The sequence below is a fragment of the Monodon monoceros genome, unplaced genomic scaffold (assembly GCF_005190385.1).
Source record: "Monodon monoceros isolate NGI ecotype Baffin Bay Population unplaced genomic scaffold, NGI_Narwhal_1 Super_Scaffold_12, whole genome shotgun sequence".
NCBI classification, from domain to species: Eukaryota; Metazoa; Chordata; class Mammalia; order Artiodactyla; family Monodontidae; genus Monodon; species Monodon monoceros.
The window spans coordinates 56179917-56196995 of record NW_021703768.1 but is presented as its reverse complement, the minus strand read 5'-3'; the positions used below and the strand labels follow the sequence as shown (position 1 = coordinate 56196995).

The 17079-nt window shown below is 39.9% G+C and overlaps 1 protein-coding gene and 1 pseudogene across 4 annotated transcripts in view; one reads left to right on the top strand and one right to left on the bottom strand.

The window, feature by feature from the left end:
- Positions 1-9109: 9109 nt before the first annotated feature.
- On the bottom strand, positions 9110-9535 carry LOC114892904 (annotated as a pseudogene).
- Positions 9536-16070: 6535 nt separating this feature from the next.
- Positions 16071-17079, top strand: part of LOC114892938 (survival motor neuron protein) — a 45628-nt gene continuing 44619 nt past the window's right edge. For all 4 annotated transcript variants that reach the window (XM_029218308.1, XM_029218311.1, XM_029218309.1 and 1 more), the window contains exon 1: positions 16071-16191. In XM_029218308.1, the coding sequence (XP_029074141.1) occupies positions 16105-16191 (87 nt within the window). In that variant the 5' untranslated portion in view covers positions 16071-16104. The remainder of the gene's footprint in view (positions 16192-17079) is intronic.

Below are 17079 nucleotides of genomic sequence, written 5' to 3'. Positions count from 1 at the left end.
TTAAATGTTTGGTAGAATTTACCTGTGAAGCTGTCTGATCCTGGACATCTATTTGTTGGCAGTTTTTGGTTACTGATTCAATTTCATTACTAGTAAACAGGCTGTTCAGATTTTCTGTTCTTCCTGATTCATTCTTGGAAAATTGTACGTTTCTAGTAATTTATCCATTTCTTCTGTGCTGTCCAGTTTGTTGGTGTAATTGTGGTAGTCTCATGATTCTTTGTATTTCTGTGGTATTAATTGTAACTTCTGCCCTTTCATTTCTGATTTTATTTGGTGCCCCTCTTTCTCTTGATGAGTCTTGCTAAAGGTTTATAAATTTTGTTTATCTTTTCAAAGAACCAGCTCTTAGTTTCACGGATCTTTTTAATTGATTTTTTTAGCCTCTATTTCATTTATTTCTGCTCTAATCTTTATTATTTCCTGCCTTCTACTAACTTTGGGCTTTGTTCTTCTTTTCCTAATTCCTTTAGATGGAAAGTTAAATGGTTTATTTGACGTTTTTCTTGTTCTTGAGGCAGGCCTGTATTGCTATGAACTACCCAATTAGAATTGCTATTGCTGTGTCCCATAGATTTTGGAAAATTGTGTTTCCATTTTCATTTGTCTAAAGGTATTTTTTAATTTCCTTTTTCATTTCTTCATTAAACCATTGGTGGTTTACTGAACAGCCACATGTTGTCTGTTTTCCAGTTTTCTTCTTACAACTGATTACTAGTTTCATACTGTTGTGGTTGGAAAAGATGCGTGATATGATATCAGTCTCCTTATATTTATTGAGACTTGTTTTGTGGCCTAATGTGATCTCTCCTAGATAGTGTTTCATGTGCACTTGAAAAGAATGCATGCCCTGCAGTTTTGGGTTTTTTTTTTTTTTTTTTCTTAACATCGTTATTGGAGTGTAATTGCTTTACAGTGTTGTGTTAGTTTCTGCTGTATAACAAAATGAATCAACTATATGTATACGTATATCCCCATATCCCCTCCCTCTTGCATCTCCCTCCGACCCTCCTTATCCCACCTCTCTAGGTGGTCTCAAAGCACCAAGCTTATCTCCCTGTGCCATGCAGCTGCTTCCTACTAGCTATCTATTTTACATTCGGTAGTGTATATATGTCATTGCTACTCTCACTTCGTCCTAGCTTACCCTTCCCCCTCCCCGTGTCTTCAAGTCCATTCTCTATGTCTGTGTCTTTATTCCTGTCCTGCCCCTAGGTTCATCAGAACCATTTTTTTTTAATATTCCATCTATATGTGTTAGCATTCAGTATTTGTTTCTCTCTTTCTGACTTACTTCACTCTGTATGACACACTCTAGGTCCATCCACCTCACTACAAATAACTGAATTTCATTTCTTTTTATGGCTGAGTAATATTCCATTGTATATATGTGCCACATCTTCTTTATCCATTCATCTGTCAAGGGACACTTAGGTTGCTTCCATGTCCTGGCTATTGTAAATAGTGCTGCAATGAACATTGTGGTACATGACTCCTTTTGAATTATGGTTTTCTCAGGGTATATGCCCAATAGTGGGATTGGGTCATATGGTAGTTCTATTTTTAGTTTTTTAAGGAACCTCCATACTGTTCTCCATAGTGGCTGTATCAATTTACATTCCCAGCAACAGTGCAACAGGGTTCCCTTTTCTCCACACCCTCTCCAGCATTTATTGTTTGTAGATTTTTTGACAGTGGCCACTCTGTCTGGTGTGAGGTGATACCTCATTGTAGTTTCGATTTGCATTTCTCTAATGATTAGTGATGTTGAGCATTCTTTCATGTGTTTGTTGGCAATCTATATCTTTTTTGGAGAAATGTCTAGGCCTTTTGCCCATTTTTGGATTGGGTTGTTTGTTTTTTTGATATTGAGCTTCATGAGCTTCTTGTGTATTTTGGAGATTAATCCTTTGTCAGTTGCTTCATTTGCAAATATTTTCTCGCATTCTGATGGTTGTCTTTTTGTCTTGTTTATGGTTTCCTTTGCTGTGCAAAAGATTTTAAGTTTCATTAGGTCCCATTTGTTTATTTTTCTTTTTATTTCCATTTCTCTAGGAGGTGAGTCAAAAAGGATTTTGCTGTGATTTATGTCATAGAGTGTCTGCCTGTGTTTTCCTCTCAGAGTTTTATAGTGTCTGGCCATACATTTAGGTCTATAATCCATTTTGAGTTTATTTTTGGGTTTGGTGTTAGGGAGTGTTCTAATTTCATTCTTTTACATGCAGCTGTCCAGTTTTCCCAGCACCACTTATTGAAGAGGCTGTCTTTTCTCCATTGTATATTCTTGCCTCCTTTATCAAAGATAAGATGACCATAGGTGCGTGGGTTTATCTCTGGGCTTTCTATCCTGTTCCATTGATCTATCTTTCTGTTTTTGTGCAAGTACCATATTGTCTTCATTACTGTAGCCTTGTAGTATAGTCTGAAGTCCAGGAGCCTGATTCCTCCCACTCCATTTTTCTTTCTCAAGATTGTTTTGGCTGTTCAGGGTCTTTTGTGTTTCCATGCAAATTGTGCAATATTTTGTTCTGGTTCTGTGAAAAATGCCATTGGTAGTCTGATAGGGATTACATTGAATCTGTAGATTGCTTTGGGTAGTAGAGTCATTTTCACAATGTTGATTCTTTCTCTCCAAGAACATAGTATATCTCTTCATCTGTTTGTATCATCTTTAATTTCTTTCATCAGTATCTTATAGTTTTCTTCATACAGGTCTTTTGTCTCCTTAGGTAGGTTTATTCCTAGGTATTTTATTCTTTTTGTTGTAGTAGTAAATGGGAGTTTTTCCTTAATTTCTTTTTCAGATTTTTCATCATTAGTGTATAGGAATGCAAGAGATTTCTGTGCATTACTTTTGTATCCTGCTACTCTACCAAATTCATTGATTAGCTCTAGTAGTTTTCAGGTAGCATATTTAGGGTTCTCTATGTATAGAATCATGTCATCTGCAAACAGTGACAGTTTTACTTCTTCTTTTCCAATTTGGATTCCTTTTATTTCTTTTTCTTCTCTGATTGCTGTTTCTAAAACATCCAAAACTATGTTGAATAATAGTGGTGAGAGTGGGCAACCTTGTCTTGTTCCTGATCTTAGAGGAAATGGTTTCAGTTTTTCACCATTGAGAATGATGTTGGCTGTGGGTTTGTCATATATGGCCTTTATTATGTTGAGGTAGGTTCCCTCTATGCCTACTTTTTGGAGAGTTTTTAACATAAATGGGTATTGAATTTTGTCAAAAGCTTTTTCTGCATCTACTGAGATTATCATATGGTTTTTATCCTTCAGTTTGTTAATATGGTGTATCATATAGATTGATTTGCATATATTGAAGAATCCTTACATTCCTGGGATAAACCCCACTTGATCATGGTGTATGATCCTTTTAATGTGCCATTGGATTCTGTTTGCTAGTATTTTGTTGAGGATTTTTGCATCTATGTTCATCAGAGATATTGGCCTGTAGTTTTCTTTCTTTGTGACATCTTTGTCTGGTTTTGGTATCAGGGTGATGGTGGCCTCATAGAATGAGTTTGGTAGTGTTCTTCGCTCTGAAATATATTGGAAGAATTTGAGAAGGATTGGTGTTGGCCCTTCTCTAAATGTCTGATAGAATTTGCCTGTGAAGCCATCTGGTCCTGGGCTTTTGTTTGTTGAAAGGTTTTTAATCACAGTCTCAATTTCACTGCTTATGATTGGTCTATTTATATTTTCTGTTTCTTCCTGGTTCAGTCTCAGAAGGTTGTGCTTTTCTAAGAATGTGTCCATTTCTTCCAGGTTGTCCATTTTATTGGCATATAGTTGCTTATAGTAATCTCTCATGATCCTTTGTATTTCTGCAGTGTCAGTTGTTACTTCTCCTTTTTCATTTCTAATTCTGTTGATTTGAGTCTCTTCCCTTTTTTCTTGATGAGTCTGGCTAATGGTTTATGGATTTTGTTTATCTTCTCAAAGAACCAGCTTTTAGTTTTATTGACCTTTGCTATTGTTTCTCATTTCTATTTCATTTATTTCTGCTCTGATCTTTATGATTTCTTTCCTTCAACTGACTCTGGGTTTTCTTTGTTATTCTTTCTCTAGGTGTTTTAAGTATAGGGTTAGATTTTTTGTTTGATATTTTTCTTGTTTCTTGAGTTGAGATTGAACTGCTATAAACTTCCCTCTTAGAACTGCTTTTGCTGCATCCCATAGGTTTTGGGTTGCTGTGTTTTCATTGTCATTTGTTTCTATGTATTTTTAAATTTCTTCTTTGATTTCTTCAGTGATCTCTTGGTTATTTGGTGTGTATTGTTTAGCCTCCATGTGTTTGTATTTTTTACAGATTTTTTCCTGTAATTGATATCTAGTCTCATAGCATTGTGGTCGGAAAAGATACTTGAGACGATTTCAATTTTCTTAAATTTACCAAGGCTCGATTCGTGACCCAAGATATGGTCTATTCTGGAGAATGTTCCATGAGCACTTGAGAAGAAAGTGTATTCTGTTGTTTTTGGATGGAATGTCCTATAAATATCAAGTCCATCTTGTTTAATGTATCCTTTAAAGCTTGTGTTTCCTATTTATTTTCATTTTGGATGATCTGTCGATTGGTGAAAGTGGGGTGTTAAAGTCCCCTACTCTGATGTGTTACTGTCTATTTCCCCTTTTATGGCTGTTAGTATTTGCCTTATGTATTGAGGTGCTCCTGTGTTGGGTGCATAAGTATTTACAATTGTTATATCTTCTTCTTGGATTGATCCCTTTATCATTATGTAGTGTCCTTCTTTGTCTATTGTAATAGTCTTAATTTTAAAGTCTATTTTGTCTGATATGAGAATTGCTACTCCAGCTTTCTTTTGATTTCCATTTGCATGGAATATCTTTTTCCATTCCCTCACTTTCAGTCTGTATGTGTCCCTAGGTCTGAAGTGGGTCTCTTGTGGACAGCATATGTACGGGTCTTGTTTTTGTATCCGTTCAGCCAGCCTGTGTCTTTTGGTTGGAGCATTTAATCCATTTACATTTAAGGTAATTATTGATATGTATGTTCCTATTACCATTTTCTTAATTGTTTTGGGTTTGTTTTTGTAAGTCATTTCCTTCTCTTGTGTTTCCTACCTAGAGAAGTTCCGTTAGCGTTTGTTGTAAAGCTGGTTTGGTGGTGCTGAGTTCTATTAACTTTTGCTTATCTGTAAAGGTTTTAATTTCTCCATTGAATCTGAATGAGATCCTTGCTGGGTAGAGTAATCTTGGTTGTAGGTTTTTTCCTTTCATCAGTTTAAATATGTCCTGCCACTCCCTTCTGGCTTGCAGAGCTTCTGCTGAAAAATCAGCTGTTAACCTTATGGGGATTCCCTTATATGTTATTTGTTGCTTTTCCCTTGCTGCTTTCAATATTTTTTCTTTGTATTTAATTTTTGATAGTTTGATTAATAAGTGTCTCAGCGTGTTTCTCTTTGGGTTTATTCTGTATTGTACTCTCTGTGCTTCCTGGACTTGATTGACTATTTCCCTTCCCATGTTAGGGAAGTTTTCGACTATAATCTCTTCAAATATTTTCTCAGACCCTTTCTTTTTCTCTTCTTCTTCTGGGACCCCTATAATTCGAATGTTAGTGTGTTTCATATTGTCCCAGAGGTCTCTGAGATTGTCCTCAATACTTTTCATTCTTTTCTCTTTATTCTTCTCCCTGGCAGTTATTTCCACCATTTTATCTTCCAGCTCACTTATCAGTTCTTCTGCCTCAGTTATTCTGTTATTGATTCCTTCTAAAGTATTTTTAATTTCTGTAATTGTGTTGTTTATCAGTTTGTTTGCTCTTTAGTTCTTCTAGATCCTTGTTAAATGTTTCTTGTATTTTCTCCAATCTTTTTCCGAGATTTTGGATCATCTTTACTATCATTACTCTGAATTCTTTTTCAGGTAGGTTGTCTATTTCATCTTCATTTATTCGGTCTTGTAGGTTTTTACCTTGCTTCTGCATCTGTAACATATTTTTTTGTCGTTTCATTTTTTTTTTTTTTTTGATGGGTGCTGCTGTATTGCTGTCTTACTGGTTGTTTGGCCTGAGATGTCCAGCACTGGAGTTGGCAGGCAGTTGGACAGAGCTGGGTCTTGGTGCTGAGGTGAGGACCTCTGGGAGGCCTCACTCTGATTGATATTCCCTGGGGTCTGAGGTTCTTCGTTAGTCCAGCAGTTTGGACTTGGAGCTCCCACCAAAGGAGCCTGGGCCTGCCCTCCGGCCTGGGAACCAAAATCACGCAAGCTTTGTGGTGGGGTTAAAAAAAAAAACAAACAAAAAGCAGTACAATATCAAAGAATAAAAAATAAAATAAAATTATAAAGATAAGAAATGTATTAGGAAAAATTATAATTGAAACAACTGCAACAAGGTAAAATAAAACCACAACAGAGAAAAGAAAAAAAAAGGGGGGGTGGGAACAAGCCAAAAGGAAAGATCACTAAAAAAGTATAAGGAATAAAATAAAATTAGAAAAATAAAAGATTTATTAGGAAAATTAAAAATATGAAAGAATCAACAGCAATGAATCAACAAGGCAAAACAGAACCCCAATCTAAGAAAGGAAGAAATAAAAAGCCTTGGCTCTGCTGGTGAAGTTTAGATGAGGGGTGGAACTTAGGCAGGGGTGGGGTTTAGGGTGGGGCAGAACCTAGGCGGGAGTGGTGTGACATTTGAGCATGCGGCAGGGCCTAGGGCGGTGCCTCTGCTTAGGACCTGCGCGAAGGGGAGAGGCAGCATGTCTAAAGGAGGGTCTCTAGAGTGTTGAGTTCTGGAGTATGGGGCCTTGAGTGAGGGTGTGTGGGTGGAGTTTAGGCCCAGCTCGTTGGAGGGGGGTCTCCAAGTGTAAAAGTAGGGCCCTGGGTGGGCGTGTAGGGGCGAGGCTTGGATTCTGCATGGCAGGAGGGAAGCTCCGAGGACAGAGGATTAGGCCCAGGGGCCCAACAGGCTCCCCAGTGCCTAAGTGGACAGGGAAAGCACTGGCTGAGTTCCCTTCCTTTCCTTCGTGCCCCTCCCCCACCTTCTCTCCCAGCGTCTCCCCCGTTGCCACTGGACCCCTGACCATGGGTGGGTCCTGTTGGTTGTAGGAACTCCTTCCCTCCCCAGCCACTCCTCAGGGGTGCCAGTCCCAGAGGTCCAGCCTTTACTTTTGCTCCCCCTTCCCTCCCTCCCACTCCCTCAGGGCCCGCATGGCTGGACGGGACCTAGGTGGGCAGAGGATCAGGCTCAGGATCTGAACAGGTTCCTGGGGGTCCAAGTGGGCAGGGTAAACCTGACCACGCTCCCTTTTGATCCTCTGCCCTCCCAATGGTTCCCCAATTTCCCCCTTCAGGCGTGGGATCCCTTTCCCTCCCCCAGCCGCCCCTCAGGGGCACCAGTCCTGTCCCACATCCAGTTCTCCTCCCCTTTCACTCCCCCCACACCCAACGTGGGGGTTCCTCCCATCCCCTTTGGTGTCCGTGGTCCCCCACTGGTGCCTGCTAGGTGCCCTAGTTGTGCAGAGATGCAGATTTCGCGTCCTCCTAGAGCGCCATCTTGACTCTACCCCCTCTGCAGTTTTTGTATGGAATGTTCAGTATATATGTATTAAGTACATCTGGTTTAATGTGTTGTTTAAAGCCAGTGTTTCCTTATTGATTTGTCCAGATAATCTATCCATTTGATACACGTGGGATATGAAAGTCCCCTGCTATTATTGTATTACTATCAATTTCTCCCTTTATGTCAATATTTGCTTTATGTATTTAGGTGCTCCTATGTTGAGTGCATAGGTATTTATGAATGTTATATCCTCTTCTTGGATTAACCCCTTTATCATTATGAAAGGCTCTTCTTAGTCTCTTATTATAATCTTTATTTACAGTCTGTTTTGTTTTATATGTGTATTGCTACCACAGATTTCTTTTTGTTTCTATTTGCATGGCATATCCTTTCCCATCCCTTCACTTTCAGTCAGTGTGTCTTTAAATCTGAAGTGAATCTCCTGTTGGCAGCATATAGATTGGTCTTTTTTTTAAAAATCAATTCAGCCACCCTGTGTCTTTAGTCCATTTACATTTAAAGTGATAAATGATAGTTATATGCCTATTGCCATTTTGTTAATTGTTCTGGTTGTTTTTGTAGTTCTTCTCTGTTCCCTATTTTTCTCTTTGTCTGTTCCCTTGTAGTTTGATGATTTTGTATAGAGTTATATATATTCTATATAACTATATATAAACTATATTTCTTTAGTATTATAGTTTGTGTATCTATTTTAAGTTTCTGGTTAAGTTTGAACACATTCTAAAAACACTACATTTTTTCTCCCCCTCCCACATTTTATGTTTTTATTTTTTAATTGTGATATAGTTTATTTACAATATTATAAATTTGAGGTGTACAACATAGTGATTCACAATTTTTAAAGATTATATTCCATTAATAGTTATTATAGAACTTCCCTGGTGGTCCAGTGGTTAAGACTGTGCTTCCAATGCAGGGGGCAAGGGTTCGATCCCTGGTCGGGGAAGTTCTGCATGCTGTGCAGTGCAGCCAAAAAAAAAACTGGTTACTATAAATTATTGACTATATCCCCTGTGATATATACTTATAGCTTATTCCTTTTATACATAGTAGTTTGTACCTCTTAATCCCCTACCTCTATCTTGCCCTTCCCTCCTTCCCACTCCCTACTGGTAACCACTAGTTTGTTCTCTATATTTGTGAGTCTGTTTCTCCTTTGTTATATTCACTAATTTACTTTATTTTTTAGATTCCACATATAAATGATAACATAAGTATTTGTCTTTCTCTGTCTGAGTTATTTCACTCAGCATAATACCCTCTAAGTCCATACTTGTTGCAAATGGCAAAATTTCATTCTTTTTTATGGCTGAGTATTTAATTGTGTGTGTGTATACACACAGACCACATCTTCTTTACCCATTTATCTGTTGATGGACACTTAGATTGTGTCCATATCTTGGCTATTGTAAATAGTGGTGCTATGAACATTGGACTGGTTCATTCTTCTTGGAGCCTGTTCTTTCCCACTTCACTCTTGCCCTTGGCACGGTATGTGGCAATGTCCTTTTCATATTTCTCCTTTAGCTTAGCTGCTTTCTGTTCATAGGGTTATTTACCTTTGGCTGACTGCTCAGACCACATTTCACCCACTTTTTTTGCAGTATCTCCAATGGATAAGACAGGGTGTTCACTTTTGATCTTTGGGTGATGTTCGGAGCAAAACCGGAAGAAGGCAGATGGAGGCCTTTTAGGCGCATTGGGATCTTTTTTCTTTCCCTTCTTGTCACCTTTGGGAGGAACATAATATTTCATCTCCCTGTCATAGCGAGCTTTGTCACTTTTTGCCATATCTTCAAACTTGGATTTTTCCTTGGCAGACATGATCTTCCATCTCTCAGGACATTTGTTGGAGAACTCGGTGAAGTTGGCCGAGGAGTCAGGGTGTTTCTTCTTGTGCTTCTCCCGGCAAGTCTTCACGAAGAAGGCATATGAGGACATCTTGCCCCACGGCTTGTTGGGGTCGCCCTTCCCCATGATGGTGCTGCTGCGGTGGCGGCGGCACGTCCACCTGGCGGTAGCTTTTCCTCAGAGTACCGTGCAGTGGCCAGGTCAGACCTCGACACTGCTGCCTGCGGCTCTGGCGCGAACTGTTCCGTCGCTAACCCAATCTTCCACCTCTTGTTTTGCAGACTTCTCCGCGCCTGGTGTCTTAGTTTTTAATTTGCAATTCTCTGACCAGAGAGGTTGAGCATTTTTTCATATATTTATTGGACATTTGGATTTTCTTTCTTTTAAAATTTTTATTTATTTTTATTATCAGATTGATTGATTGGCCATGTGGCTAGCAGAATCTTAGTTCCCCGACCAGGGGTTGAACCCGGGCCCTGGCAGTGAAAGCACTGAGTCCTAACCACTGGAATGCCAAGGAATTAATTCCCTGGATTTTCCTTTTTTTGGGGGGGGGGTATATATGTATATTTTAACATTTATTTATTTGGTTGCACAGGTTCTTAGTCATGGCGCCTGGGCTCCTTAGTTGTGGCATGCAAACTCTTAGTTGTGGTATGCATGTGGGATCTAGTTCCCTGCCCAGGGATCCAACCCAGGCCCCCCACATTGGGGGCAGACTCTTAACCACTGCACCACCAGGGGAGTCCCATGGATTTTCCTTTTTGTGAAATACCTATGTTTTTTCTCTCTACTTTATGCTTTTTGTTTCACTTAGTCTTCACATGTAGGTACTACGGTTATGTCCATTTTTATAGATTTTATACAAATTGAGATTTTTGGTTAAGGAATTTACCCAAGGCCACCCAGCTAGTAAATGGCAGGTTAAGGATATAAATCCAAGCAGACAGAATACAGAGCTTCCAGAGTATGGGCATATCTTCATATTTATTGGCCCTTTTGGTTTTTTCTTCTATGAATAGCTTGCTTTGCTGTTATTTTTATTTGACAGAGTTTTTCTTTAATATAAAAGAATATTCATTTCTCTTATGTTACAAATATTTTCTAAACTATTGTCTGTCCTTTCGTTTTATTTGTTGCTTTTGCCAGAATTTTTATTCACATGATCAAATGCCTAGTTTCTTTTTTTTTCTTTTTTTTAATTGAAGTATAGTTGATTTACAATATTGTGTTAGGTGTACAGCAAAGTGATTCAGTAATACATATATATACCTATTCTTTTTCAGATTCTTTTCCCTTATAGGTTATTACAAAATATTGAGTATAGTTCCCTGTGCTATACAATAGGTCCTTGTTGGTTATCTGTTTTATATATAATAGTGTGTATATGGTAATCCCAAACTCCTAATTTATCCCCTCCCTTTCCCCTTTGGTAACCATAAGTTTGTTTTCTATGTCTGTGGGTCTATTTCTGTTTTGTATATAAGTTCATTTGTTTGGTTTTTTTTTAGATTCCACATATAAGCAATATCGTGTGATATTTGTCTTTCTCTGGCTTCACTTAGTATGTTAATCTCTGGGTCCATCCACGTTGCTGCAAATGACATTATTTCATTTTTTTATGTCTGAGTAGTATTCCATTGTGTATATATGCCACATCTATTTTTTTTAATTTTATTTATTTTATTTTTGGCTGTGTTAGGTCTTCATTGCTGCACACGGGCTTTTCTCTGGTTGTGGCGGGGGGGGGGCTGCTCTTCGTTGCCATGTGCAGGCTTCTCACTGCGGTGGCCTCTCTTGTTGCGGAGCATGGGCTCCAGTAGTTGTGGCACACGGGCTCAGTAGTTGTGGCTCGCAGGCTCTAGAGTGCAGGCTCAATAGTTGTGGAACACGGGCTTAGTTGCTCTGCGGCATGTGGGATCTTCCCGGACCAGTGCTGGAACCCATGTCCCCTGCATTGGCAGGCGGATTCCCAACCACTGTGCCACCAGGGAAGCCCTATACCACATCTTCTTTATCCATTCATCTGTCCATGGACATTTAGGTTGCTTCCATGTTTTGGTTATTGTAAATAGTGCTGCAATGAACTTTGGGATGCATGTATCTTTTCAAATTATGGTTTTCTCCAAATATATGCCCAGGAGGAGTGGGATTGCAGGATCATGTTGTAGCTCTATTTTTAGTTTTTTAAGAAACCTCATACTGTTCTCCATAATGACTGTACCAATTTACATTCCCACCATCAGTGTAGGAGGTTTCCCTTTTTCCACACCCTCTCCAGCATTTATTATTTGTAGACTTTTTGATAATTGCCATTCTGACCAGTGTGAGGTGATACCTCATCGTAATTTTTAATTAAATGCCTAGTTTCTTTGTTAACTGAAGATGCAGACTGACAGCCCACAGACTTGTCCTGACATGTTAAAAAATTTTTTTCCACTTTTTCTTAAACTGAAGTATACTTGATTTATAATGTTGTGTTTATTTCTACTGTACAGCAAAGTGATTCAGTTATACATATATACATATTCTTTTCAATTATGGTCTATCACAATATATTGAATATAGTTTCCTGTGCTATACAGTAGGACCTTGTTGTTTATCCATTCTATATATAATAGCTTGCTTCTGCTAAACCCAAACTCCCACTCCATCCCTCCCCCATTCCCCCTCCCCCCAGAATTTTTAATATGAACTTGAATGCCTTTGGGCAGGGAGTGGGTGGAATGAGTTGGGGGGGGTGTGGAGGGATAGTCTCAAGGTAACTGGTTACAGTACCCACCACCCCTTATTGCTTACTCCTCTTTAACTCATCTCCTTTACCTGCCTGACCCCAAAAATGTATTCGAGTTTTCAATCCTTGCATAGTTTCTTATTTCTATCTTAAAATCTCCTCCATCCCAAGTTTATAAAAGTCACCCAGAATGTATTTTGGTATATGATGTGAGGGTAATGAATCCAAGCCTTACATACTGGATGACTAATTAGATCTATGTCATTTATGAATTATACTACCATTTGTCCATAATATCATTCAAATATTCTTCCAAAACATCATTTGGAATTTTCAAATTTCTGCTGCAGTAATAGTTCAGTGAGCAGTCTTTTTTTTTTTGGAGTATAGTTGCTTTACAGTGTTGTTGTGTTGTATTCACTCTGCTGTACAGCAAAGTGAATCAGCTATATGTTTACGTATATCCCCTCTTTTTTGGATTTCCTTCCCATTTAGGTCACCACAGAGCATTGAGTAGAGTTCCCTGTGCTATACAGTAGGTTCTCATTAGTTATCTGTTTTATACAGTAGTGTATGTATGTCAATCCCAATCAGTGAGCATTCTTGTACACAAATCACTGACACATCTCTAATCTCCTGACCCTAGACTCTGAAGGTAAGGTAAGGGTAAGGAACTAATTAGTTTTGGCCTTCTCTTTTGTTTATTCGCTATTCTACATGACAATACCAATATATATTATCCTAACTGGAAACTTGATCACTAGTCATTTGAATCCTTTATCATCAGCAAGTTCCAAGAGTCACCGAATGTAGGTTTTTGGTATGAGAATTCCATATGCGCAAAGATTGGTTCCAGTTCATGAAGTTATTTTTTTTTCTTCTAAGATTTATTTTATAACCCTGTTAAGAAAAGTTCTACATCAGGGACTTCACAGGGTGGCACAGTGGTTAAGAATCTGCCTGCCAACACAGGGGACATGGGTTCGAGCCCTGGTCCGCGAAGATCCCACAGTCCACAGAGCAACTAAACTCGTGTGCCACAACTACTGAAGCCCGCGCTCTAGAGCCCGTGCTTAACAAGAGAAGCCACCACACTGAGAAGCTTCCACATCGCAATGAAGACCCAGCACATCCAGAAATAAAATAAATAAAGTTTTAAAACGTTCTACATCATTGTTGGTTAGATTACACAACAACAGTCTGCCTTGAAACCAGTATGCTGTTCTCAAGGTCATCAAAGACATTCTGTCCTTTTAGTTCTTCAGAGAAAAAAATGGTTTGACTTCTAATTTACTTCTTGCCATGTAAGATTTAAAAGCAAATACTTATACATCAATTTATTTGTGCAGCAATTAATCTGTGAAGCCATGATTTGCTGTTAACTTTAATCCAAACTGCTTGTTAGCATTTCACCATAACTTTAAAACTGCACCATGTGACAGTGGGAAGGCTACTTTAGGCAAAAGAGCTATTGCCAGCAAAGAGTTCTGTTTCTTTCTTTTTTTTTTTTTTTTGCGGTACGCGGTCCTGTCACTGTTGTGGCCTCTCCTGTTGCGGAGCACAGGCTCCGGACGCGCAGGCTCAGCGGCCATGGCTCACGGGCCCAGCCGCTCTGCGGCACGTGGGATTTTCTCGGACCAGGGCATGAACCCACGTCCCTTGCATCAGCAGGCGGACTCCCAACCACTGCTCCACCAGGGAAACCCAAGACTTCTGTTTCTTTGAGCCTTCTTTGGACTGCTGTCACTTTCCTCACCAATTGGATCAGATGCTAAGAAATGGCCCAGCAGACCCTCTTTGGGGCCTCTCGTGTACCTCCCAGCTTCCTTTCCTGCTCACCTGGAGGCGGATAAGTGCTTTCTAAAAAATATTCTGGACTATCTACGTGACTTTCCAGCAAATTCATTATAAAGCTGGGTAAGCTTCACCTCGGATATGGCCAGATCATCAAAATTTGAACTTTATGGAGGTCTACTTAATGAGATTCTTTCTTATGCAAGTGCAATTTATGCACTTGTGAATAACCTTCCTCTTTTTGAATCTGGTAGACTAGCCTGCAGACAAAAGTGCTAGAGCTGGGTTGGGTTCCCACAATTCATTGATTTACCAAACTTTTCTGGCACCACTTACTCTGGCCTTGTAGGAGGTACAGAGATAACATGAAGACGCCTGGTCACAGGGGCTGCTAGCAGGGAAAACAGAATATGAAAATAAAGTGTTGTGTGTACAAGGCAGAACCATAAGGACTAGCCTGTAAGAGAATCCTGGGGGGGGACCCTCAGAAAATGGAGCTGTTCCTGCAGCTGGGGGATTTACACATTCAGCCATGTGTATGGGGGACCTGCCAGGTGCCAGGCATGGTACTCAGATTGGCAACCCCCCATGATCATAGTTAAATTTAATGTTTACGTAAGTGCCTTCAAATCTGATGAAACGGTTTCCTTTGGAAATTCTCTCCATTATGCTTTGAGTGCTTTGTCTATCATATGGAATAACTGTAAAATACGTATGGTGATTCAAATCTGGATGTCACCATCAAGAAAAAAAGAACATGTTTTCTTTGAGGACAAAAAATGCCATAGGTTCATTTTTGTTGAGGAACAAGGTAGGTGGAAATCTACTTATCTACTTCCTGATAAGTAGAAATACTTTTCCAACAAAGAACTTGCCATTGAAAACAGCTGGCAATTCATTAAAGCTAATTCCTCCTTGAAAACATTATACTAAGTGAAAAAAGACACAAAAGGTCACGTTATATGACTCCATTTCTATGAAATATCCAGAGCAAGTAAATCGATAGAGACAGTGCTTGTGAGAGGCTGGAAGGAGGAGAGGCTGTGGAGTGACTTCTAATGGATACAAGGTTTCTTTTGGGGGTGACGAAAATGTTTTGGAGTTAGACAGCGGTGGTAGCTGCACAATCTTGTGACCATACCAAAACCCACGAAATTGCATATGCTTTAAAATGATGAATCTATGGTATGTAAATTCCATCTAAAAACTAACTAAATAAGAAGAAACCTGGTTCCAAATTGTTTAAATTTCTGCATCATATGCCATTGTGAGAATTATGATGGAAGAAATCTAAGTGAGCTTTTAAAAAATACATCTATTTCTGCTATCTACAGAAGCCAAAGGAAGCCATCAAAGTTCCCTGGGTGACCTTTAAAAAAAAAAGAAAAAAATGACAATAGGTACTTGGAAGCCATTTAGCAATCCTAAATGTTTAATAAAGAATACTGGAAAAATAGAGGGTAAGCTCCTACTGAGAACTAAAAGCCCGCTTGACCCATGTAAAGACAAACATGAAAAAACGAGCAAACAAAAAGCACATTCTTAAACAATACAACAATTCATCTCATGTTTTTAAATTCAGAAAGTTACTAGAGAAGATTTGGGAGAAGAGATATTAAACTAAATGCTAAGGCTGGGAAATGTTACAGACATGCTGGATTCCGGGCATTTGTGTAAACGCTCTGTGCCTCAGCTTCCCATCTTTAAATGAGAAGATAGCCCCTAATTCATAGAGTTGTGAAAATAAAATTAAAATAAGTATATAAAACTCTTAAAAGCACTTTTTAAAAATGGTAGCTATATTTTTATTGGTTACCAAGGGACTGCTTTTTATTTTACTGCTTGCTTACTCATATTTTCTAAGTGACCTGCAACGAACGCTATTTTCCTAAGAGGATTTATTGTTTAAAACAAACAAAAACTCTGGTCGAATCACTCTCGGAACAGATGAAAAAGTGAAATCAAAGAATTGAGAGGATACGGAGAAGAAACACCTATGCGGCCGACAGGGGTAGGCGGCGCCCGAGGGCAGAAAGCGCGGGGACTCCTCTCCGCCGGCCGACGGCCCTCAGGCCGCCATGCTCTTCCGCTCCCGGAGGCCGGGCGGCGGAAGTCGTCACTCGCCGAGGGACCTAGGCCACGCCGCGTACCCGGCAGCAGGTTAGCCATGGCGATGGGTGGCGGCGGCGGCGGCAGTAGCAGCGGCGTCCCAGAGCCGGAAGACACGGTGCTGTTCCGGCGCGGCACAGGCCAGGTGAGGTCGCAGCCGGCGCTGTCCCCGACTAGCCCCCTGCGCTCTTTCCCCGGCCAGTCGGCTCAGTGCGAGGCGGTGGGGCCGCATGTTTCTACATCCCCACTTTGGAGCCTCAGCCGCAAGCTCGTTCCTCGCCCAGTTTGGGCTCCCGATGACTTTGAGCCTAGGCCCTACTGCTACTCGATTGTGCCTTGGTCGTCCACCTCTGTCTCCGACTGTGAGGTGTGCGGGGGCAGGCCAGGGCGAAGCAGGGAAACCAGTTAGGAGTCTATTGGAATAATCCCGCTGTTAGCAGTGGACAGCCGGTTACTTGGCTTCTTGATATAGTTTGAAATCAGAGGCAACAGGTTGTGCACGGGTATGCGATAATAGAGGCTTGAGAGAGGAAAGTCAAGGATAACTCCAGGATTGCTCTGAACAGCTGAAAAGATGAAGTTGCCTTTTCCTGAGATGGGGAAGACTGCAAGTAAGGCAGGTTTATAAGGGGGTAAGATTAGAACTCATTCTTGGATGAAATGTGATTGGAGCGAGTTCGAGAGTCGGAGAGGAGAAATTCAAGGCAACATATGTGAGCAAATATTTCAAGTTTTATTGTGGGTACTGGAAGATAGAGAAATTGACCAATGGATGGAGAGGGAAGTGAGATAAAGAGGATTCTTAATTGTGTTTTTGTTTTTAAGATGGGAGAAATGTTTCAGGGCTGATAGGAAAGATCCAGTAAGGACGGTATAATTGACGTTGCAGGAGAGAAGAGAATTGCGCAAGCAACATTCTAACGTAGTAAGAGGGAATGGATTTGGTCTTTGTTAGAAATATTGACAGTTCATGTGGTGACAGTTATATGGGTACAGATTTGTGTGGATGGGCAGATATAGTGGCAGGAGATCA